This window comes from Athene cunicularia (assembly GCF_003259725.1).
Source record: "Athene cunicularia isolate RWA chromosome 6 unlocalized genomic scaffold, athCun1 chr6_part2, whole genome shotgun sequence".
NCBI classification, from domain to species: Eukaryota; Metazoa; Chordata; class Aves; order Strigiformes; family Strigidae; genus Athene; species Athene cunicularia.
The window spans coordinates 1,717,379-1,743,233 of NW_020799106.1; the positions used below are offsets into that span (position 1 = coordinate 1,717,379).

Sequence of the window (25,855 nt, forward strand, 5' to 3'; positions counted from 1 at the left end):
CCTGTCTCACAAGCTCTATGTTCAGAAGAAAAGCTACTCTAACGGAAGTAACAAGATGCAACGTGATTGAGAACTTTTGTACATAGTCTTAATAAACGATAAATTGAAATTTTCATGTGATTTGCTTTAGAATTTTGATATTCAGTGTGCTGGAAAAGAAACAAGAGAAGCAATCTATTCTTAAGGAAAACAGTTCTGTGGTGGCAGTAAATTAAATCTCATCCCTTGAGGGTTTTCTGTGGAATTCTGCAAAAGAAGGTGCCACTGAAAACATCTGCAAAGAGGCAAAGCATGTCTATCCAACCTGAGGGAGCTTGTGGGCAGCTCATTTTGATTCCAAGAGAGTAAAGAACCAGAACTACTTAAGAATTTGTAATCCTAGCTATGGATGTGGTGGTGCTATAATTTTAGCTATTTTAGTGATTGTTAACCATGAAACTGGTCTTGAGAGTCTAATCTTCTGAGGCTCTTATGCTTCTTATCTTCTGTGTATGCCTGCTAACAGGCACTGCTTTTCCAGATCTTATGGGCATCAGTGGATAACGACGGATCTAAATAAATTTTGCCCATTTCTTAGAATTGTGTATTTTACATCCATAAGCCTTTTTCTGTGTTTCCCAGCTGTTCAGTCATAAGCAGAAAATGGATCAAAGGAGTTTAGTCTGTAACGTTTTCTCCTTACCAACCGAAACATTTCATTTCCGATGTACAGTAGAAGAGAGAAACTGTAATGAAATTAGTTTTCTTATTTGAAGAAAAGCATGGCTTCTCTGCAGTTGCTGGTTTTTTTTGTCCAAACCAGAGAAGATACTGTGTGTATGTCTCCTTTACGATCCCTTCCCAGATGTGAGAAATGTTTCCTGTGTATAATAATAATTCAATCATGCTCCTTTCAATATTAAAGTGAAGGCTTCTACAGCCGGTTACACAGCAATCAAGGAGCGTAAGGTCTCATACTACGGAAGCTATCGAAGGCAGTATGTCTTTTGTCTGTAGCTTGGAGGATGCTTTGGTTAGCATTCATCAAGAATCGCAAGAACTGAGAGAAAACTAACCTGGAGTTCAAGTTAGTAGGGCTAACATTTAATCCTGGCAACTCTTGCATGAGTACATAGAGAAACAAGCATTTATTTTGCATATCTGGTAATATGTTGACATCTTAGAATGTTTTTGTAGCATACAAGGGCTAATATTGACTGTCCTTTTGTTTTCCTCAATTTCCCAGTAACACTTGTGCTTGTTAACCAGTTTTAATCAGGCTTGGAGTGGGAAGCAGAGATTTCAAAGGTACAGCACCATTTCAAGTGCCATGAGAAATAGTGGAGTGAGAAACTGAGTTGAATTGCTTCGTCTGTTCCTTACCTCTCTTGTCTGCATGCTGGGAAGGAAAATGCCGTTAGAACTGGGTCCCTGGTCCCTTTGAAACGGCAGCAGCACGTGTTGCCGTGCACGGTCTGCAGCGTGTGCTGTCCCCTGCCCAGTCAAACAGGTTGGGGTTGAGGCGGCTGGGGGGACAGTGCTTCAGCTGTGGCGTGATGAGCTTGGGTTGTTCTGTGAGCCCCAAGTTGTTCAGGACAAAAATTTACACCGAGACATTGTTCTCACAGCCAAAGAGACTCCTCTGTGCTCCAAGTAAATAAGGTTCTGCAGCTCTACCACTGACTTGTTAATGAAAGCATATAGCGTTTGACTTTAGGCAATTAATTAATTAATTAGACTGTTAATGATGGTTTGACTTCTGTGGCACTGAAAATGTTTTCAGACTTAGAGCCAAGCAACTTAGTCTTCTAAGTTAAATGAAATTGAAATGGGGACTAGGCTGGTGGGTACATTTCTTGATGATTGGTTTGGGTTATGGTGTTGGATTTTTTTTTTTTTTCCCCAATAGGATTTTTTTTTTCCCTTCACTTTTAGGATTCCATCTTGGTATATGCTCTACCCTAAGGATCGGGGTATGAAATTGGTAAATCTTGCTGCTTCAGTGGTTGATGGAGAGTTTTTCTCCAACCTGCAGTGTTTCCTCTTCAAGTAAGAAGGCTCGGTCAAACTTTTCATCTCTTGTGAGAAATGATAAGAACTGTTTTTATGGCTTCTGTCTGCATTAACCTGCTCACTGCTTTTAGGCTCTGCCTGGAGCACATGTTGATGAAGTTTGAGTTAATGCAACAGTAAATGCTGTTCTGGTGAACCTTGAGTAGGCGTGAGGATGGTTCCTGTAGTGTTTACCCAAATGCTGCAAGTGCAGTGCTTAGGTGATCAGCCGGTCATACCAATAGGTAAATATTACCAATTACTGTAAATCTTATAGTGCGGCATCAGTGATGATATGAGAAAATACCAGTTTGAGCTGTCTGTAAAATTTTCTGAGGAATCTATGAAGCTGTCCAGGATAAAAAGATAAGTAGCTCTAGTTTGACTACACCGGCAAGATGTGTAAGAAATCATGGAACAATACTTGAGGCTCCTGGAACCACTTGTGCAACCTCTTGAGCTCCTGTTCCCTGCACTAGACATTTACTTTCTCCTCCCTTCTCCACAGGTACTTTCAGGTAGTTTCTAGTATTCTCTACCTGTATCTACTTTCAAAATCACCAGCAGGAAAACGTTGTGTTAATTACTCATTGAACTGTTTCTCGTAGTAGCATCTTTTCCTGGCCGCTCTGGATTCTGCTGGCCTGTTGTGGCTATAGGTAGTGCAGCTGGTTTTTGCCTGTTCCTTTTGGTCTCTTGATGCTTATTTCTCGGTCTTGGGATCATGCTCACTTGTTTCACAGAGAGCTTTCTTGTACTTACAGATGGTGTTGGTCAGTGGCTGTCACAGCCCTCTGTTCCTTGTACCAGTAAGCTCCCCTTATGTGTATGTGTCACTACCAGCGGTGAGAAGGAAGTAAGGAACATGTTCCACACCACTCTAAGCAGTGGGGGACAGTAAAAGACCAAGTTTAGAGTTACTCACATTTTTACATTTTTAAAACTTATGCATTTATGTTTCTTTACCATGTATGCAATATAAAATGACTGGAATCGCTTAGCCAGTTGTGGGAGACAAATTGTCATATCTCTTTGTTAGTTCTTGCAATTTCTTTTTCTTCTATCAGCCAGAAGTGAAGTTTTTTGAGCCAGGTGAATAGAGAGATGCTTTAGAGTCCCCTTTTGATGTTCAATGCCTGTGCTACAAGGCAGCTTGAGTTAGTACTAGAGGTGCTGCTCAACTGGCCTAGCATGGCTTTTGCTCTGGAAAAACAGGCATGCAATTTAAAAAAAAAATAAAAGGTGGTCTTTTTTTCATTCTGGCAGTTTCTGAAAGCCTTGCAATTTTTTTAGACCTCTCGCCATCTCAACAAGTCTGTAATTATGTGGTGTTATTACTGTGATCAATCTAAATGTTTTGTGGATCGGGAGATATTCCTTCATTTTCTCATATAGTACAGTGAAGAAATAATAATGCTTCTGAGGGCCATTTGGGAGTGCGTTTTCAGGTAGATATCAGCTTCTTTAGAAGAAGAACCTTTTGAAATAAGGGTGAGATGTGTTATGGGTATTTAATGAAGAAAAAAAGTTGAAATCTGAGACGTTTTAATGTCAGAAATGTCAGTGGTGTCCAGCTGAGGAATACAGGTGTCTTTAAAGAAAATTCACTTTGCTTAAAAAAAAAAAAAAAAAAGTAGTCTAGAATTGCAGTCTTCCTTTTGAACATGAGCTCAAAAATGAAAAGGCAAGAGGTAGACCCTCTGTGACTACTCGTGGTAGCCACAAGGCATTTTCTGTGTTGTTGGATATATAGAATAGCATTCGTTCCATCTAATAAGTGCTTGTATCAAATATGTATTTTTAAAAAAAGATGTGAAGATAATATTCTCTTCATATTCATCTAGTCTAAGTGATACAGTAAGTCTAGATGTGCATTTGTTTAATGCTTAAAGGTTTATTACTGAAAAAGCAAAGGTTTATTACTGAAAAAGTGGGATTTTGAGAACTTGGTTACATTCCTACTGTTTGAGTGTTTTCACATATCTAGAGGGGTATAAACTATTAAATAAATTGAATATCTTGCCGTGTATAAGCTTGAATTTTTGTCTCTAACGGTCATCTTACAAAGGTTACTTGGGATAATAATCATCTTAATCACTTAAATATAGTTTTGTGAGGTTTGGTCGTGTGCATCTCTGAAAATATCTCAGTGGGTTTGGTAGGAAAGAGTAGAAGTTTCACTTTTTTAAATTCATCTTGCTAATGACATAAACTAGAGCATAAAATAAAGCAAGAGGTATGTATAAATGCATGGGTATTTGTCATTTAATTTAGAGCTCCCAGTCATTTAAATTGATTCCCTTGTACTCTGGTAAAATTAAGTTCTAGAGATTTAAACAGAAAACAAATAATGATTACTACAGAAGATTGTTACATTTTTAAGGAATATTGTGCTAATACCTGGGAAAAAACCCTCACAAAACTCACTGGTGGGTTATATAGTTAGATGCTATTGCTGATCTGAAATTACTTGGGAGACTTATTCTGGTATTTGAGCCCCAAAGAGCCTAATTGTAGTTAAAATTGGGAGGAGAAATTACACGCCTCTGAACTACAGAATATCTACTCTTTCAAAATTAGTTCATTTTTTCGTATTTTCTCTGTGCTTTCTGTATCTGCAAATAAAACTACACGTTACATTTCCTACAGTCCTGCTAGCTTCTGCTGTAGTAGTTACTCCAGATAAATATAGTAATTTTAAAAATCAAGGTTATCAGAATTGCTGGTATTGTACACCTTTGCACAATTAGCAAGTGGTTTGCAGTAATTTCTGGTATAGAAGCTTCAGTCTGACGCCTATTGACCCACCCTAAGATGAAACCAATGGCTTGCCAAAGCATCCTGTGAGAAGTATTCCTCTAAATGTCACTGCTTAGTTCTCCACGAGTGTATCACGGTGATGCGGTTCTCAAGCCAGACTTTCTACCTGCTATACAGTAAGCAGTTTACTGGTTAAATCTTCCATCAGCCTCGTTTTTTTTATTGGAGATGGAAAACCCTCCCAGCTGCAGTCACTAGGACTTCTGAATTACTGAGTGGTTTTAAAATTTTGGTGGCTGATAGGCACAAAGTGAAGGGGGAGGATCTAGGCTGCCATTTATTTGCTGCTTAAAAGTAACTTTGCTGTTTTAAATCACTAGTGCAGAGTGAGAAATAAGATGTAACAGTTTGTGGATACTTGTGGAGTCTTTTCAGAGGCAATTCAAAATTCTAAGTTAGTTAAAACGCTGCATAGCTTATGCAAGGGCAGCAGAAGCCCTGCTGTGGTGCAGAAGGAGCTGTTAATTGTGAACGTTTGCATTTAAGATCATTTCTTGGAAGAGGAGTAAAACGAACATCAAGAAAGCTGTTTGTCTGGGGTAGAATGGTTTTGTTATTTATTAGTCAGCTGAGCTGGCTTGAGGAACTTACTTTAGTCACATCTGCAGATGAAGAGGAACAAGGAATTCAAGACAGGAAGGCTTAGGTGTGTATGGTGCTGCTGCCTTGACCCAGCCTGGCCAAATGTCACTAACATGGAGCTGAACTAATGCCTTGAAGTACCTGTGCGGGTTTGGCTCTCTTAGAGGTGGTGGAGACCGGCGTTGTGGAATTAATAGCTAGCTCAGTTCCCTCAGACTTGTACTTGGGACTGTTGGGGATGAGCACATGGAGAAGAGCAGGCAGGTTGGGTGAGTGTGAAACTGGAGATGAGAATGGGAGCCACTCTGGGAAGGAGTGGTGTAACGGCCTCAGCGCAGCAAGGACCGAAAAATGGAAATGGAGAGACTAGATGTGAGGCAGGATTGTTTTTGTCATAATGCATCTCTCAACTGATGCTTCAGTTTGTCCAAATGAGGCTGCTGTAATAAGAGAGCCGAAAGTTTTCTTCCCTTAATAGGTCATGGACAGCTAGATGGGACTGTGTTGTTTGCTCAGAGCCCTACAAATATTAGGCTAATTTTAGCACATTCTAAAATACTCTAGAACAATTTGTAGAGTAATTTTTCAGTGTATGTAACGAGAGAATCAAAATGAATAGTTTCATTCAGAGTGAGTTTTAGGGATCTGTTTGGATTTATTATTACTTGGAGTGTCTAATGTATGTTAGAAAAAATTTTTAAAATAAAAGCAGCACTGTAGTTGATGTGTCGTAAGGATCCTCCTTTTCACAAAGCCCTAGTAGATGATGGCTTTAGCTCTTGGTTACTGCCAGAGTAACTTCCTGGCAAGGGACGGGGAAAGGAAAGTGGTTTCAGCTGCTAAACACTGCTTCAGAACTGATGAATGAACAGAAGAATTCAGAGAGCGTTTTAGATGAAGTGATCTGAAGTGAAAGACTTAAATATGCACTCCCTGAATATCTTTGCTTTTTGCATATTAAAATTACGGATTTTTAAAATAACATATTTGAAAATATATATTCTAGGGTAGTCATGATTTTTGTCATGTGCTAGTAGCAGAGTGTAAAAAACCAAACCGAAACAAAACAGAACAAACAACAAAACCCAACCAAAACCAACTAACAAAAAACCTCCCCCAAACCCCCACAAAACCTTTTTCGGAATAGTCAGTTAATGTTTTTTTGGAGACAGATTCCTTGGTAACTTTTTCCATTAATTTTTTGTCAGTGCTAATGATGTATGTTAGCTGTATGTCTTATATATCTATATCTATATCTATCTCTTTGGCCTCTTCAGTCTGTTTTCCAGGCTTGATGTGTTGATTATCTCTTCTACTTGAGAGTACAGACTGTAGCTGAGATAATGATTCAGGCTAAGACAATGTAAAAATAAAGTTCAGATCTTTTAATCTCAGACCAGATTCCTGAATTATTTGACTCTTGGGTTGTGATGTGCGTGTGCACACATAGTCCTTCCCTGGGAAGATGGGATTTGATTTGGTCCTGGGATGAAATGTGGCTCTTTAAAATCCTGGACTTCCTTGGGATGGGAAAACCATTCCCTTTCCAGATACACATAGTGAAATTTAGTAAACCCAGTCAGGCATATTTGAAATACATTTATTTTTAAAGTTGCTTAGACTTCATTAATTCAAGAAAATGTGCTCTTGGATATGGAACAGTAGTGGTGAGGCTGCAAAATAGTCTATTTTAGCAAGAAAGTCTGAAAATTTTTTTAGTTTAATTTGATGGTTTTCAAGCCTAAGTATTACAATTGCACAATAATATTAAACATATGAGGGGAAAAAGGAACCTGTTGTACTCTGTCAAACTCGCTCTCTGATAACAGAAAGATTAATTTTGGTTGGGCCTCTTAGATTATCACAAGTATGAGATTGAAATGGGAATGACAAGGTTTCTTGTATAATGTATGGCTGCTGAAAAAGATTAAACAAGATTCCATCACTGAGATGGCTAGGACTGATGTACTTCGGGGAATTTAGTTTTGCATTTCATATATTCTGTGAAGAGCTTTTTTTTTGCTTTTTTTTTTTTTTTTTATTTCTAGCTGAATATGTAAACTTTTGAGAGACACCTCAGCTGGACTCCCAGAAAACCCAGATGCAGTGAGATATTACTTGTCCTGTCTCCCTGAGGAATTTCAGCTAGGATTAAACTAATTTCCTGCAAATCTTGACTTCGTAGTCATTTCTTTCACTAGGATTTTCTGTTTGCACCTTAAGTTCTTTTATAAAGCATGTGTGCTAGGATGGCATTTAGATGATGCTGGTTTAATTTGAAAACAAAGGAACAGAAGTCTCCGGAACGGGGCTGATGCTCACTTTCCTCATTAGAAAGGTTGAAACCTTTTGATCGCTGCTATGAAACTCCAGTGCTGCTCGGGTAGGCGGTAGCTGATGAAGTCAGGACTGGTGCTGAAGGATGCTAAAGCCTTCATGTTAGTGACAAGTTTAGGAAGTATTTGCTAGGGTTGCATTCTGCCAGGGGAGCTTCTTTTATTACTGTCACATTCTGCACCTGTGTCTTCGAAGTGTGGTCTTTTCTAGGATTTTTTTTCCTGCTTGTTCCTGTCCCAGTGGCTTCTGTTTCTCCAGTTTATCTCATGTGCTACTCTTCTGGGTGTCAGGGTCTTCTGCATTCCAGTCAGACTTCTTATCTTGCTTCTCCTGGCCTAGGCAGCCAGTACAGTGAGTGTTGATAGTACACGGGCGACACCTTGGTTCCTGCATTTGGTTATACTGTCCCAGAAATTTCAAAGAAATTTCTGCTTGTCTTGTTTCTAGAAAATAACACATTTGTATTTCTGGGTATCTGTGTGAGGTGCAGCAACAGGGTATGGCAGGTGCAAATGGAGTCTTCGTGAAACTCTGGTACCAGATCCACTGAGCTATTGTTGGTATTCGGGAAAACCAAAGGGACTGGTTTCCCTGCCAGTTGAGAGGACAGCAGGGGAAGGACTTAGTGCTGTCTTTCCTGGCGTTATGTGTTGTGTGGATACTGCTCGACTAGAAACAAATCTTACAAAAACTGATTTCTTATAGTGGAATTTGTTCTTTTCGACAGCATAAAATACAAGTGTGGCTATGGGTTGGAGAAGCGCAAGCCTGACTTTTGGCAGCAGCTCCTCTTCAGATCTGTAGAAGTTTGTTGTAAAAACCTGCATTTCAGAAGTGATTCAGTTTTAAAATTTTGAGAATTGCATTTTCTGTATTTCTTCTGGAAGTCCAGATATTTTAATTTGAAGCAGCTGTTGCTGAAGTTGTGTGCCATTCTGTCCAGGGTGCAGTGATTAAAACTTGTGGTACAGTTGTAATGGGGACTGCAGCATTTTCAGTAGCTATGTCAGTGGATTGCTTCCACGGGTTTTAGGAGCTGCACAGTTAATGCGTTAGGCAGTGAATCATAAGATAACTTTCAGCAAATGTATTTAACTTCATCAGTAGGTTCTGTGGCCCATGCCGGTTTTTGTTTCTGCTATGATGATGCTTTAGTTCTTGGATCAGGAATATCTGAAGAAGCAGCTGTAACCTGCCCGTGCATCCCTTCCTGCTGCAGTCGGCTGCGGTACTGCATCTTGGAGTATTACAAATGAATATATGCAAACTCAGATAATTCATTGATTCTTACGTGTTTTCCGTTTCACATGATATTGCCTTGTGGTGGGTTGACCTTGGCTGGATGCCAGGAGCCCACCAAAGCTGCTCTGTCGCTCCTCAGCTGGACAGGGGAGAGACAATTTAATGCATGGAGATAAGGACAGGGAGAGATCACTCACCAGTTACTGTCACGGGCAAAACAGACTCAGCTTGGGAAAAGTAACAATTTATTACCAATCAAATCAGAGTAGGCTAATGGGAAATAAAACAAATCTTAAAACACCTTCCTGAGCTTAATTTCACTCCTGGTTTCTCTCCCTCCTCCCCCCCAGCAGCACAGGGGGCAGGGGATGGGGGTTTCGGGCAGTTCATCACACGCTCTCTGCTGCTCCTTCCTCCTCGGGGGGAGCACTCCTCATGCTCTTCCTCTGCTCCAGCGTGTGTCCCTTCCACAGGGTCACAAGTCCTGCAGTGAACCTTCTCCAGCATGTGCTTCCCACAGGGTCACTGGAAGGCTTAAAAAGTATAAACCAGAAGGACAAGGACCTCTTTAATGTTTTTTGTTATTGAGCACTGAACATTCGCTGTTATATTGTGACTTTTCAAAGTTGCCTGCAAGGGTGATGATTTATTTTTTTAATAATGCTTTTTTGGTAATAAAGTTGTCTTTTCTTGTAGATAAAATACAGAGTTTGAATGAAGATAATGAGAAGAACAGTCATCTCATCTATGAGAATGCTGAAGACGGTAACAAAAGCAATGCTGAAACTACAGACACTTCTGGATACAACATTGAAGCCAAGGACTTGCCTGATTCTTGGGACTCCCACATCGGAAAACCAGCAGACTCTCCATCAGAACCATCTCAGACAAAGGGGCCATTAAGAACTCACTTGTATGAATGGGAGGATGAATCTGAAGACACCAGAACTGGAGAGTATATATTAGATTTTGACAATGAACATCTCTCGGAGATGAAGAGCAAGGATGAGGAGTGTGATAAAGAAGATACTGAAAATCCAAAGGAAGCCATTAGTGAAGAGCTTGTGCAAACTATTCCTAGGCCAAGCAACTGTAGGACATACTGTCGATCCAACAAAGCAAAACCACAGGGGGCAACAAATTTTGACAAGCTAATGGATGGCACTAGTCAGTCTTTATCCAAAGCAAACAATGAGTCAAATAATGATGGTCTGAACCCAACAAGAAAAGTTTCTTTAAGTAGCGGGACCAGTTTTAGAGGGACGGTTGGACGGACTAGAGACTACACTGTTCTACATCCATCTTGCTTGTCAGTTTGTAACGTTACTATACAGGATACCATGGAACGAATCGATGAATTTACCACAGCAGCCCCTACTGACCTGGGAGAAGCTGGCCGCTTAAGGAAAAAAGCAGACATTGCTACTACAAAAACTACAACCAGGTTTCGACCAAGCAATACCAAATCCAAAAAGGATGTCAAATTAGAGTTTTTTGGGTTTGATGATCAAGATGAGGGAGGGGGAGATGAAGGCGCCTCTCGAAGTTCTGGGAGTTCCAATTACAAAATCAAGTACTTTGGGTTTGATGACTTGAGTGAGAGTGAGGATGAAGATGAAGAGTGGCAGGTAGCAGAAAGGAAAGCTAACAAAAAACGAACTAGAACTGCACCATCTTCTTCGCTACAGTCAACCTCTGATGGCAATGAAAACTGTTCCCAGGATAGCCAGCTCAGTACTAACGCGGGTAAGGAGAACTCTTCTGGAATACATACTTAATATTTACATTTAGTTGACCTTTGTATTTTGGTCTTTTTGCAGTATACCTAGGAGTTTGTTGATTTGGAAACCTGAAAATTAAATTCGCTTAGTTCTGATGTGGTGCTAGAGGTTTTTTTTCTTTTAGAACAGAAGATTCTTACCTTTTTGGTGGGTTGAGCATATACAGTACCTATGCCGGGACAGCAGATATCTTCCCACAGAAGCTCCACGTCAACCCAAGATTACGGAGCTGAGTGCAGAAAATTAAGTAGCTCTTAGAGATGTGAAATATCATTTTCCTTTTGGGATTTTTTTTTTTTTTTTTTTTGAACGCGTTTGTAAAGACCTTGGACCTTTCTTGATTTCCGTCTTATTCAAGGATGCATGGCTTGAGAGGGAAGATGTGGGGACCCCTGGGATGCCAGTCAGACGACTGGCTTTAGCTGTATCTCTGCATATTGATGTATTTCTAGTTTTGTTTCCAGTTTTTAGCTCTCTGTCTTCTGCACAGGGACAGGGTGGGGGTGTGTGTGTGTGTACACATACATACACTTACACACATATAAGTAAAACTGTTCACACAAAATATGCTGAGCAAGTGCTGGAGTTTGAGTGCCTTTGAAAAATTAACACTTGCCTGGTGGTCGGTTGGGTCCCATCTAATGACTTTGATCAAGGTTGAGGTGTGTGGGTGAAGAAAAGGAATAACTTCAGCGAAAGGTTTCTTTTAGCTTTTTCTTCTTGAAAAAGTCCAATGCTAGTGAATCATGCATGTTGGAGTAAGTATTTCAAAGCACTGCCACTGTTCTAGGAAACTTTTGGTCCTCCATTTTGGAGCGTGAAGCATGAGAAGTTTTTATCCATTCAGTGTAGCTACATTTGTAAGACTTTGGCATAATGTATTTCATTGTGATGGGGAGAGGGGAGGGCTCAAGTCTAGCCTTGCAAATGTTGGAGAAGCTGTTTCTGCCTACAAATAGCTTCTACTAATATAATCCAGAAATAAAATTTCGTAGGAAAAAAAATGATCATTTCTCTGTTCTAATTATAGTGGTCTCTAAAACCAGAATTGTCTGTAAGCCTTTTAATCAAATGTGAATTTAACTGCTAGGGTTTTTTACAAACTATAAAAGGGCCAAATTGATACTGATGTTACATGAGAAGGTTGTGTTTTTCAAACAAACCCCCCCTAGATTTGTTTTTGTAAAATTCATTACAATCAGATATTTGCATTCTAGTGTCTTTGGAAAATGGATTTAAGTTACAGGGCCACTTATGAAATACTCCATCTGAGTCCCTTTCTCTCACAAGTCTTTGCTCAGCCATTTATTCCAAGGAAAAAAAAAAATCACTTATAGCGTTAATGCAGCTGAGATGCTGACCCATCAAATAATCCTTTCAGTTGCTGTCCTCTGGAGTCTCAGAATATCTACAGCTTGCATTCAGCACTACATTCACCAAGGAGGCCATTATACTCCGAGGTATCACAGATTATTTCTGTGAAATATCTTCCTAAGAGACTCCCATGGCACGGGTAGATGTAAATTTGTGTGTTGTTAGTTTCTTAATAACACTTCTGGGGTAAGAGCTACCTCTCAGTGCTTCTGCTGAGAGATGCTTCCCCTTTATTTTGCTTCTCCTTTGCTCATTTGATTCCTGTTTTGTGCTACTGTAGCCGGGTAAGATTTGACTTGCTTTCTTCTAAAAATTCAAAGGATGACAGGAAGTTCTTTTCCTAAATTGCAGCACATTCTGTGGTTTAAACCTATACTACAGATAATAAAAGTTGCCCTAAAATTTGTAGGACTCCTTGATACATTTCATGCTGTCTTCTCTCAGACCTTTGAAAATTTTGAGCATCATGATCGCTCAGAACAGCCATAGTAAGGTCCTTGAATGTAGTCGTGCTGAGCCTGAGAATTTCTCAAGGGCTTCTGGATCACAACCTGAAGTTGCAGTAAAATATGTGACATTGCTGTGAGGTGTTGTCTTTACATACTGAAAAAAAGTGGATTCTGTGTCCATGGAAAACGCCAGCTTTGAATTCGACCTTTAGAAAAGGCTTTCAGAACATCTCAAACTTGTTCCTGAAGTTCCACTCAGTACTGAGAGGTGCTGAGTTCTGTACTAACAAATAAATCCACGGATAAAAAGCCGGTGTGTCTGTTCCAGGTTGGCAGGTGAGATGCCAGATTGCTCTCTGAATTCCAGTCCTGGAAATTCCTGGTTTTGACATTCTGTGGACTAAGGAATGTTATATGGCATAGACAGTTTTTCAGTAGATTTGATGCTTTCTATTAGTCCTACAAAATTTTGGCCATAAGACCAATTTGGTTACTTGCCATAATCTAGGCCTGGGTTTATGAAACCTATTTTAGCATCTTAGTATAAAACAGCATGCAGAGATTTTCTAATGGAACTGGAAATGGACGGTTCCTTCCAGTCTACTAGCTCACAGTTGAGGGAAAGTAAGTTTAATAATACATATTTAAATGCTTCTGCAAATGAAATTTAAGGAAACACTAAAGACTAGATGGAAAACATTGTGAGTGCAGGACAAAACGCCAACTGGATAAATTCCATTTTAGTTACTGTCTTTCACTGAAGCATCTTTTCTGTTGTTCACTTGTATGATAGGCTTGCATGCTGAAAGGATTAAAAAACACGAAAAAAGCAAAATAAATCCCCCAAAAAAGCCCAAACCAGGAGATGCTCCAACTTTTAAATTCCTAGATGCTGTTCACAAACTTTTCTTTTTAATGAAGGTACTTCATAACTTTGAGATGTTTGATGAAGCTTTGAGTTCTACTCACAGGTGCCATTTTTTTGCCATTGCAATCTAAAGTTCTGCCCTGTCAGTTGGTGTAGCAGCGCAGTGCAGCCAACTCCTTTCACTTGAGCCTCTGTAGTCTGCCAGAATGCCAGGGGCTAAAAGTACTGAAGAGACTTCTCTACACCTGAAACAGTACCTGTGTCGTTTCACTAGCCAGGATACAGGATGACTTGTTTTGAAGGACAAACCTGTATCTTTGGAGGCGGTTCTACTTCTGGAGGTAACTGTGTTATCAGTTAGTTTCTGTCTTTTGGGTGGTCATGAAGATTTCTAACATATTTAACTTCTGAACTTGCAGTCTCAGAATGCTCTGTTGTCCACCCGTTCAGCTGGGACACCTAGGGCTATGTTAATGCTTGCTTTACTACTTTTCAGTTTGGCGTGACAATAAAATTACTACAGAAAGTGACAGGCATTAGAAAAAAGAAAAAATTGACTAAAATTAAACATTTCCATATCTCTATATAGATTTACATAAGCAGGATAGAACAGTTGCTGTGAAATTTTCTGCTAAAGGAAGATTTGAAGATTGTCCTCTCTAACATGCTTATGTTTATTTGGTTCACCTCCGTCACTATATATCTCATAAGCAGTGTAGTAATGAAGAACTACAGTATTCTTGGTTTAATTTATAGTAGCAGTTATCTTGTAAGTATTACAGCTTAGCCTCTTGCTTTGTAAATCAGTTCTTATATACAGCTTCACCTTTGTGTCATGCGTTCTTTTTCCTTTCCGTGATCAAGATGAGATCCCTATACTATTTTCGGATAATAAAACAGCTTTTGTATATAAGCATCTAATACTCAGTTCATTTCTGATGAGCGAACTTGCCCAATTTTTTTTTTCTTCCTTTGCACCACCTCAAAAACTGAATCACCTTAATTGGTAAATATTTTTAGCCAGTTAAAGGTATCAGTGTCCTCAAAGGCAGATCCTGTTTGGACTTCAAAATCTTTTGCAGAATTACCCTTAGGCACTAAAACAAAAGTGTGTTGTTTTTCCCCAGGAGATTTACTGTGGTGTTGCCTTCTAGTTGGTCTTGGAACATTTTTCCAATTTAAGCCAAGACAGGCAAATTATCTCAAAGATTATAAATGCCTTCAAAATGGTTGGTTAGAGGAGAAGAGGCCTTACATGCTTTCATATTGAGAAAAAGGTGAACATGTTCATCTTCTGTGAGGTGGAAAAAACCCCATCCCTACAAGAGAGAGCCAGTGGAAAAGAGCTTCATTGGAGTTCTGCTTACCACCTCCTCGTGTCTTTGCCTGGCTCAGTTAATATTAACAGAAGACTTCTCCCCTACACCCTGTTTAGGTTGGATTTGGAAATCTGGTGAGATATGTATGCAGAGTGCTTTTAGGATACCTAGAAGGCCCCAAAGAGCATTGCTCAAATAAAAGCATCCCAGATAATATTATGAAACTAATCTTGAAAGTGATTGCTATACTAGCAGTGTCAGAAAATGCAAAATTGTCCTATTGTAAGTAGGAGTTAAAACGTTTCTTTGAATTTAAAATTGCCTAATTTAAATGGGTTATTTCAGTATCACATAGGAGTAGAATTCAGACAAACTTAGATGATTTTAAAGGTGTGGCTTAGTTGATACAGAGCACTGTTAGTCATTATTAACCACAGTATCAGCTCCAAGTCTTAGCACAAGGCACAAATTATTGTGCTGATTTGGTGGGTGAAAACATGTCCCACATTTCTGGAGTGACTTGCATGTTTGTAATTACTGTAGTCCAGTGAGTTATTTTTTTAGCTTTTAATCTACAATAGGAGGGTTCAGGTTCTGTTGGTTTGACTTTCTTTGGGGATTACATTCGGTGCCTGGCTGCTTCTAAAATATTTCAGGATTTGTAAGGTTGCGTATCAAAACAGTTGACTCCTTTGAGTTCCACCAAAAGACTAAGTTGACTTTTATATAGATTTGCAAGTAGTTTTGCTTTATTTCAGTTAATGAGAATTGCTCTGTAGTGTTTTGTTCTCTGTTAGACTAAAGCATCTTTTCAAGTCAGCTATTTTCAGAGGGATTGTTGATGTTGTCAGCGCTGGAGTTTAAGAACACATCGTACAACTAAACTGAAAACCAGTGGTCTGGAATGTGAGCCTGGGTCTGGTGCTGCCAAGCCCACTGAAATTTACTGCAATTTAAGAAACTTTTGAGCCTTATTCTAAGAATACTTACATCCCCCAGACTAGATCACTTCTGTGTCCTTGTGAGTGCCATTAGAAATTTACTTGCCTGATTGACTTTCGATTCCCTCCTCACCTAGGCACTGGACTGGTCCTGGTTACTGGTTGTGAGGGCGCTTGGGATTAGAGGAACTTATCCAGCCTGCTTGTTTTTCTGCAGTTTTCAAGTAGCGGCAGCTTCTCTGGAATAGATCAGTTTTCTAAACTGTATATCAGATGAAGCAGTGCTTCTCTGTGTCTGTCTTTATTTCCATCTTGAAGGTGATGGTGACTTCTGGTTTATACTGAGTAAAAAACTGGTCTCCAAGGGATAATGCTTCAAACACAACACAAGGCTAGAAAGAAAAAATAGGACACGAGTTTAATTAGATCAGTCAATTTCAGATTTAGAGTCCAAAACTGAGGACTAGAACTACTGGTAAAACCAGTATTGAGTATGTTGAAAGGTCACTTCAGTGGTTGCTTCTAGCTGACCCCTTTCTGAGCCGATGACCTTTTTTTAAAATACTTTTTGTAGCAGAATAGGCAAATATAAACAGGCTGACCAGGAGAAGTGGAGTAGGATCAATTGTTTAGTACTGTAATTGTAGTGAGAAATATTCTTCTAAATCTCTTAATTTCACACTTTTGAAGCACCCCATCTACTGTTTAATTCGTCTGCTGCACAGTTGTAACAGCAAGCCATACATAAGCACTATAAAAGGTAACCTGGGATTCACAGGAGTGTAAAATGGGAAATAATAACTTGAAGCTTACACAGCGGGCAAGAGGTACTATCATGATCGTGACAGTGTACCTTGTATTGTATCTTCTGTGTATTATGACAGTCTGTTTAGTAAACCTAAGCTCCATCCAGAACTGTGTTTGGCTTTAAAGTTGATTTCTAATGAAGATTGTTTATTATATTTCAGAAGCTCTACATGTGGAAATGTCCGATGCATGAAATGCTCCAGCAGTTCAACAGCTTTCAGTATGGTTGTTTCATGTCTATATTTACATTTTACAGATCTTCTGGAGTTTTCTGAGGATGCATCTGGTGTGCCTGAAGGCAATAAGAAATCCACAAATAAACAAGGTGATAAATCTAAGGAAAACACCAGGAAGATTTTTAGTGGGCCAAAGCGGGTGAGTAATAATACTGAGCCCAAGACAAAGTTCTTATGTTAATTAACTGTTCAGTATTGATTTTTTTTATATATATATATTTATATATATATATATATATATATATATATATGTATGTATACATAAAGAGGCTTTTGTTGCAGTTTGCATCTGCACTTGGAATAATTTTGTGGCTTTTAAGATTAGATCTGGAAAGGTAAAACCTTCAAGTACAAAATTTTTTGTATGAATTGCTGGGAATTTCACTTTTCAGATGCAAGTCTGGGGCTGCATGATGGTAGATACATTCCCTTCTAGATGACTGTTAAAGCAGAGCACCATTAAATGCTGTGTGGTTTGGTTTTTCCTTTTATTTTTTTTCTTTGCTCTCAAAAGAAATACCTATGATGATATATAATTGAAGCTTTCTGAAAGCTTTAAGTTTGGCATTGGTATAAACTTTATAAGGACAAGTGCCTCAATAGCATGTGGAAAAGTGAGATTTTTTTTTTTTTTTTTCCTTTTCATGAAAAGAAGAAAAGTAACCCCCAGTCCCACCCCCGTATACCCAAGCTATGTGTATTCAGTGTGAATTTGCCCTTTCATACTGTGAATGGAACTTATTCATTTTGTTGATGCTAGGTGTGGTTTATCATACCTCTTATTATAGGTTACTCAGTATTTTGAGGCTTTTAAGAATGTGCACACAGCAAAAATTGTGTTTAGCTATTAGGTGAAAGTTTGCAGTAGTGGGATCGATGTAATCTCCATTAAATGCAGTTTTTATGACTTGCTTGTCCAGGATACTCATTTCTGATGCTTACAGGCCTTTTCAGATGCTTTTTGCATAACAAGTTCCCATTGTCTGCTGAGGAGAATAGCTGTCTCGACATGGTTGCGATCCAGAACTGGTGTAATAGCAGAAAGAGGGAACTGGAGAGGGAAATGTACTTGTATTTCTCCTTTCCCTTTGAGTTCCATAAGTTTTGCAAGACTCAGCAGCTGCATGTTGCAATAGAAACTCTCCTTTGTACGTGTTCAGAATATGTTCAGCAGTCTTAACAGTTCTAAATTATTATTTTTTAATTTTCCTTGTTATTTTTCCTAAATAATTAAATCACACTCTAAAATTTCTCATAAAGGTACCTAATTACTTCTGTTATGTGATAGTTTCACTTGAAATAGTTTTTTAAGGTTCTTTTTGCACTTCCAGAACCAGGAGATTTAGTATATCCCCAGCTGTGTTGCTATAGAATCATTTTCCATTTAAAATGTGGATTTGTGGGTGGAGAAAGGAGGGCAAATTTGATTTATTTCTCAAAACAGGCAAGGGAATATTTTCGTTTGGGAGGACACATGACCAGTAAGTACTGTCACTTGTAATGTCCTCTTGAAAAAAAAAATTTAAAAAATCTCTCTTTGTTGCTTTGTGACTCTGGACAGAATGGGGAGCTCTTGCCTCCAGAGTTTGAAGTCAGGCTATTGATAAGTGAGGAGGGTCTTTTCAGAACATAAATAGTATTTCTTACAGATGAGAGTTGCTCAGCTTCTGCTGATTAAATAACCAGTTTTTAAGAATCGCCCTCCTATCAGTGAACGTGTTACAATAGGCTGAGAAACAGAAGCACAGGGAATGTAAATTTAACTGTACCTTTTTTGCTGTATCTTTTAGCAGCATTAAAACAGCTGTGGGTGTTCTGGTAAATTATACTTTTTAAAAAAAAGTTTAATATTTATATGCTTCAAATACTATAATGGCATTTTATGTGTTTCTTGTTTAATGTTTATAGGAAAGGGGGTTTAATTAGTTTTGAATGTGTATATCACGAAATGATGTGGGGAAAAAAACTTACGGCAGTATCGTACTCTGAGAAAAAATGGTTTCAACTCTAGAAAATTCTCAACTGGGACTAAACTTAATTCAAGTGGGAAGGGTGAGAATTAAACAGCCTTTTTGACCCTGTAGTGATATAATGGACCTAGAAGTAGAAATTGCTGTAATTGCGATTCAACGTTTAAACTTTAATGTTCTCCAATCATACAACTGTTACATGGAGTTACTGCAAAAGCTTGTAAAACTTGTTTTGATGGTAATTAGAGACGCTATAATTATCTTCCTAAACTAGAGATAGAGACTCTTAATCTCAGTTGCATTTTAAGGGAATTTTCATTCTGGGAATGAAAAAAAAAGGACTAAAAGTATTAACACGACCATAACTAAATGATCTAAAAAAATGATCTCTGGAACTTCTTCACTGTCTCACCACCTTTTTTTCTTGTAGAAACTAGCAGGTATAGTATTAATTATTTTCTGCTGTGTTAGAGGTATGTCACTTTGCATCACGCTGAACTGAAAAGCAAACAGCTGTGTTCCTCAGGAAGCAGCAGGTGGTATGGTTAAACTCCAGTAGATCCACAAAGCACAAGTATTTTTTCCAGTAAGCAGCAGGACTCTCGTGCTTGTTTGTGCTTTTGAAACTTGACCATTGTACTCTAATGTTAAAGTCCAGTTCTTGAAACTTTGAGCATATGTGTAATAAAAGATTACAGACCTTATTGACGTAGTGAATAACAGTGTTTGAGAGCTGGGTTTAACGTAAGGAGTCTCACTGAATCCCGGGGTATTCACACATGTAATAACGAGCATAAGGGTTGCAGTAGCGTGTACATTGTAGGAGGTATGTAAAGTCTCCACCAGAATTCTGCTTTTAAGTGAATTAAATCTCTTTATCCTGAGCCTGAGTTACAGGGGGGAATATTAAGTTCTGTAGCAACATAATTATGTACTTACAGTACATAAATACTGGCATTAGTTGACTTGCAAATTATGGGTGTGAAGCATACATGAGTAACATCTGCAAAAGTTTGTTTGCAGCTGTTTACAATTTTAATTCAACTGGTTCAGTAACTCGTGCTCTAGCACAAAAGGTGGGGAACTCTGTGGGGCTGTGATGTCCCACCTGCTGGTCCCTCTGAGCTTCGTTCCCCTTCTACAGATGAAACTAATTCTCAGTTATCAGGCAAAACCCAGTAAGGTACGCACGAACTTTTTGTTGCTGTGGTCCAAATAGACTAAAGGCTTGAAAATAGGGTCCATAAAAATTGTTTCCCGAGATTTCTTGCTCCTGCTTCTCTCACCACAAACTTGGGCTGGAGTCAGGATATGAGGAGAAATCAGTTTTTGTAGGAATACTCTGTAACAGTTCCCAGTGGTCTAATGCAAATTATGCATGTCTCTAAATAGGAACCTGGAAAAAAAAACGACTTAGAAACGTAAGATAAAGAGAACTAGTCTATCCCCAAACTTAATCTTTTGATTGATCAGTCCTAGAAGTTGATGACTGCCTGGTATTTTGTGCCAGAGCTGTACTGTCAGTTCAGCGGTTCTCTTGTCCAGCATGTCATTCAGGACCACCGAACCCTCTGAACTGCAAATTTTCGGGGATGGCCCTCTGCTGTTTAACTGGAATCGTGTGCTAAAGAGTAACCTGCAGCTCTGCGCTGATCTTAGTTCTGCCTCTGGCCATAGGAAACCAACTGAGACAAGGTGAATACTGATTACCTTTGAATATTCCAAGGTAAGAATGTAAATAGAGTTGCAAATCATAATTATAAGGTATGGGAGCATTTCAGCTTGAGGGGCCAAGGAGACAAGGAAAACTATAATCCTCCTGTTAGTGCTCTTCAGTGCTGCCAAGACATACGGGAGACTTACTCTGTCGCATGGAGTGAGACAAAGGAGGTATAACAGAAAAAAGCACTGACTCTTTCAAGTAGACATACCCAAAGGCAGTCTCCATGGTGTGTGTTCTCAAAGTAGCATGAGACTTCAAGCTGTGTCAGGATTTTATTTTTCTTGTGCCTTAGAATAGGGGACCTTGACAAATTAGTCTTTTGGAATTCATTTCTTAGAGGTTGATATTTCATCAAGCTTCCATGCTTTATGAATTGACAGAATGTGGTTTAGCACCTATAAAAGACTGAGATTTTCTTGAGAAGATGAAACATACACTTTCTGTGATTGGTAACATGAGGAGGAAAGTAGTCGCTGCATGGGAAGTCTAGGCTGGTGATTCATGAACTGTGCAAACTAAAACTGACCTGAGTGCTAGTCCATTGCTGAGTGACTTCTGATTTCACTTAAAATTTGTGTATTTCCCTTAACTACTCACTTTTGCCATGAGAATTGAATGTTTATAAACAAATTCAAACTGGTTTAACTATTTTTTTTCGGATTCTTGTGTCCTGTTACAACTGAAGAAATTTCTCTAAACTCGCTTGTTGAGGTGGTAGCTCTAGAAAACCCGTCTGGATTGTGGCTCTGTAGATATTCCCCCACATGTGCACAGTGAATGGGAAGAACAACATTACATCAGTGTAGAGGGTTTTTTTTTCCCCCTTTTGTGTGCACACATTGGCTTGTACAGGATAAGGTATGGAAAAACCTCTTTGCCTCTTTTACTTGATTAGCACAGTGTTTCCGTTGGGCCACTCAAGTACTGGACCGCAGAGTTTCCAGTGCAAAAAACTTTCCTTGTTTTTAACAGTGGCACTGCTTGAAAGTTATTCTAGTAATGTGAAACATTGTCAGGAAAAGCTGAGATCTTGTATTATGCATTAAAAAACAATCAACTAAAAAACCCTCAAACCCAACAAAGCCCTACCTACTGCAAGGACTGTTTTTTCCTGAAAAAGACAGAAAATAACCAACAGAAGTCTTTGGTGAAGCTGCCTTTGCTCTCCTTTTGCTCTACCTGCTCACTCCCGTTTCCTCTCTCCTTCAGTTTCTCAATGTTCTGTGTTGAACTAAATTGAGGAACCCATCTGTGTTAAAAAAATAACCCCCTGAAAGGAAACATTTAACACACAAATCCCAGTTGGGTTCACTGGGAGACTGTAAACAATTGTATCCACTCAGTTGAGGGAACTGAAGAAGAGAGATTAAGTCATTTTAACCTGGTTAAGTCAACATTGCAACTGAGAAATGCTCACTAAACACAGCCGGCGTTAGCAGGATTATATGCATTCCTTTGATCAAGTGACATTAATAGAGTTAGTCATGACAGTAGTGTTGAATACATGAATGAAATCATTGCTGAATTCAGATGTGGCTTAGCCAACAGGCTGCTTCTGAACACTGTATCCAAGATAAAAACTTGATCCAGTCACAACCCTGGAACTATTTATTGCTTTTCATGTTTTATTCAAGTTTTAGGAATAACTGCTGTGGTTTGTGCCCAGGAAGGTACAGAAATGTGTGCAAGATTTCCAAGTGTGTTTTTTGGACAGACCAGTTGGCAGGACATGTTAAATCACTACTATGTGAAGAGCACTAATTTTCAGTTATCAAATGCTGAGCCAACAAAACGTAAAAAAAAATTATATTTTTTGTGTGACTTCAGTTTGATCTGCAACTAGTCCATAGTTGATTATTTAATTCCATCTTTCTTGTCCTGTGGGCAGGTTTTTACCATGAGTAAGTTCTTTTCACTGAGTTGCCATATCCCTGTTACAAATTTTAGGCACTGTGAGAAACTGTCAATCCTTGAAAATAAAGCTTATGTGTGAATCTGTTTTTCCTAATAGGATTTACTGTAATACAAGTTTAAGGGTATAACCTATGAGATCTCTTAGGGGTTGATGTGAGCTTTTTCCACTGGTGCTTCGTGCTGGCTGGAAGAAGCTATAAATATCAGTTTGAAACAAATGCTATGTCTAAGTTTACTTGAAGTCCAAGATGAAATACTTGTACCTCGTACCTGATCTCTGAAAGTGTTTTGAAATCAGAGAAGTACGAAACCATGCAATGGCTCTTGGTTAGACTGAGTAATCTTACAGCTAATACGGCAATGACGTGTGCATGGGAGGGGAAAGGAACTAGGCTGTGCTCTGAGCTGTAGTTTTCCATTTAGCTTGTATTATACTTTAAAAGTAGATGTTTATCAAAGACATCTTGCAAATAGTATTTATTTTTGCTTGCCTGCAAAAGAACCTGCATTTCCCCAAATGACATTTTAAAAGATATTTCCTTTAAATATTTTTTTTTTAAGATTTATTACATGTGAAGATTATCTTTAAGTGTACAGTCTCAGGTTAAATATTTTTCCATAGCCTATTTGAGGTAAGCAGTCCTGGAAAAGCATCCATGGAAGTGTAATTCTAAAGTTTTGCTGTATCAGTCATAGCCCTTTCCATACATTTCACAGTAGGATCAGGGTAGACTAGTAAGAGCTAATTTTTAAAAGAACTGCTTGTCTTTATCTTGCATAACCTTTAGGAAAAGCGTGTCAGACCAAAATGTTGAATAGTTATAGCAAAACGTTTTTTCAGTGATAATAAACTGCTAATACTACATACATTGAGCTGCTATTTGTGTCCTAATTTAGGATGTCAAAATTGCCTTTTTTTTTTTTTAATTGGAAAGATTATTAGTTAGTTGACATTTGCTATTTTGACTCTGTTGAGGAGTTGAGCTGAATTTTGACAATCAAATTATTCTGTGAAATCTCCAGCTTGTATCAGTTCAGTGCTAAGCCAGCAGTCTGTTTCATCAGCAGTTTGAGGTGGTCAGATCTGACAACCTGTGACAGCATGTTGCTGCTTCTGCAGTACATTCCTTTCATTTACTGGTTGGTGCTTCTGGCAGATGGTCTGCCCAGTCCTGAAGTGTTTTTTGTGGGTTTTTTTTGTCCAAAAACTATTTGGTGGAATGATGCACAAGGGATGAGCTGTTCTGAGTGCTAACCAATTATACACACAGCATGTGTATTTTAAGCAACTTTTATATTGCTGGTATAAAAATTAATTTCAAAAAAATGAGATGATAAAAGGTAAGGTAAATGTGTTTCTTAAATAGTGGATTTGTTAAAAACCAAAGCTTCATATTGATACGATTCTTTCATTTAACCTTTGGAAAATTGGATTCTTTGGTAAGCGTATTTAATACTGGCTTCCTAGTGCTTACCATTTAGGGATTTTTTTTTTCTTCTATTAATAATGTAAATAGACCAAAACCAATTCTTAATTTTTAAGTTAGTAAACAAGATAGTAATCAGGACTGGCAGGTTTTTAGATTAGTCACCTAATTTGAAGGGTGAAGTACCCACTGTAATTTGACTGAGTTGAGTTGGGCCATAACACCTTGAAGCCATCTCAGAGTGAAAGCAAATTGGTCTGTTCAAGTTCAAAGCAATCATTTGATACTGATCAAAATTATTTTCTTCCCACTCCTTCACATTAAACCGTGGTGAAGAAGGGTGTGTTCTGGTAGATGCCAGGCTGAGATCCTTCCACCTGGCAAAACTGCTTCCTCTTCTGTCCTCCACAGACAGCTGCTGGGTAGAACTGTGGTAGGAACGTTATTGGAGGTGCATTTCGTCTCCTGTGCAGTGTCAAGAAAGATTTTATCAGTTGAGACATAGCTTTGTTCTGAGAAAGGTAGGGGTGGAAGGTCGATGTGCAGGTAACAGGCCAAGTCCTCGCAGAGGCAAGTGGAACAAAAGAATAAGAAGTACGGAAATCCTTCTCCCCTTGTGTTCTTACGCTTTTCAGTTGAATGGAAAATGCTTTGTGTTTTATATTTTCTGCTCGTACAGGCATTAATTCTTAGTCAAGAAGCAAAGATGCATTAAAACATTTTTGAAACCAGATTCTCTCTTGCGTCTTCGCGTTTCCACACTGCCCCCACCGTGAGTTGCGTAGTTCCCAGTAATTAACTCAGTGTTTTAGTAATTAGGCAACGCAGGATAACTGTGTAGGATAAATGTTACATTGCACAAGGCCTCAGTCCTGTAGAAAGTTCTAAAATGGGAAAAATGCTCAAAGAGTTTAAAATATACCAGTTTCATTTGCCAGTGGGAGCTTAATTTTATATGCAGATGAATATGCAAAATTGTCTTCGCAGCTCCCGTTACCGTATGAGCGCGGCTGGTTCACTCGCCTCTGTCTGTGACTTCATGCACTTTAGGTAATGGTGTGGGGCAACACAAGCACATCTTGAGGATGAAACGCTCGGGGTTCGGGCCCAGTGTCCCCGTTAAGCACAAACTTCTGGATGTGTCTTGGATTAGCTTTGTTGTGATGTGCTTTAGGGTGTGCCCAGTGCCAGGCGGCCTCCGGGCAGCGCGCTCCGGAAGAGCGTCTCCAAGTTGGGCTTCACTGGAAGGGAATCAGGTAAGTGTACTCAGGCTTGGTGATGCAAACCACATCGTCAGAACTGAGGACGTCCTGGAGATTTACTTGAAAAATGTTCTACTGATCCAAATGGAAACGCTTATGGGGGTGTGCACACGCACGCACCCCAGCCCTGTGACCACTGGGATTTCATTGCTGTTGGCATTTGGTAAAGCTTTCCCGTTAATAGATTGAGACACTTTGAGTAGATTAGGATTAACGGCGGGGAGGGTGGGGGGGATGTGTGCGTGCGTGTGTCTCTGCCTTTGTGTAGCAACAAAGAGGGCAGGGATTTTGTGGAACAGTTTTTACAAGGATGTGTTTGTGCCAGTACAGTTACTCGCAGGCAGATGCAGGTTTTTCTTCTTCTCTTGATTGAAGTAATATGTTTCCAGTATTGTGGCGCTGTGTCTAAACTATTGTACCCTGTCCCTTTTAATTAGACTTAACATAGGTTTCAGGGCAAATTAGTAATTCTAACCATACGGTTTCTGCTTCTGAGCTGACCGGTTTTGAGTGTGCTCAGTGTAAGTACAGTGTACCCAACAGAACACCATTAACTATTTCTGTTAAAGAATAAATCTCACACTTATGAAACTGTTCTGTTTCTTCAAGTTCAATTTCCATGTTTCACTTGGGTGTTTGACCCGTTGTCGTGTTCTGCCCTGAAGGCCTCCTGTGAGCTTTGAGGAAGAAAAAACATTTTGCACTTCTTCTGAAGTCTGGTGCAAGAAAAGCTTTGTGACTCTTTTTTTTTTTTTTTTTTTTTTTTTTTTTG

The 25,855-nt window shown here is 39.0% G+C and overlaps 1 protein-coding gene across 1 annotated transcript in view; it reads left to right on the forward strand.

The window, feature by feature from the left end:
• The window catches only part of WAPL (WAPL cohesin release factor), a 70,016-nt gene that overhangs the window by 11,405 nt on the left and 32,756 nt on the right, over positions 1-25,855 (forward strand). Inside the window, exons 3-4 of the mRNA XM_026851750.1 lie at positions 9,709-10,758; positions 16,808-16,926. Of these exons, the coding sequence (XP_026707551.1) occupies positions 9,709-10,758; positions 16,808-16,926 (1,169 nt within the window). The remainder of the gene's footprint in view (positions 1-9,708; positions 10,759-16,807; positions 16,927-25,855) is intronic.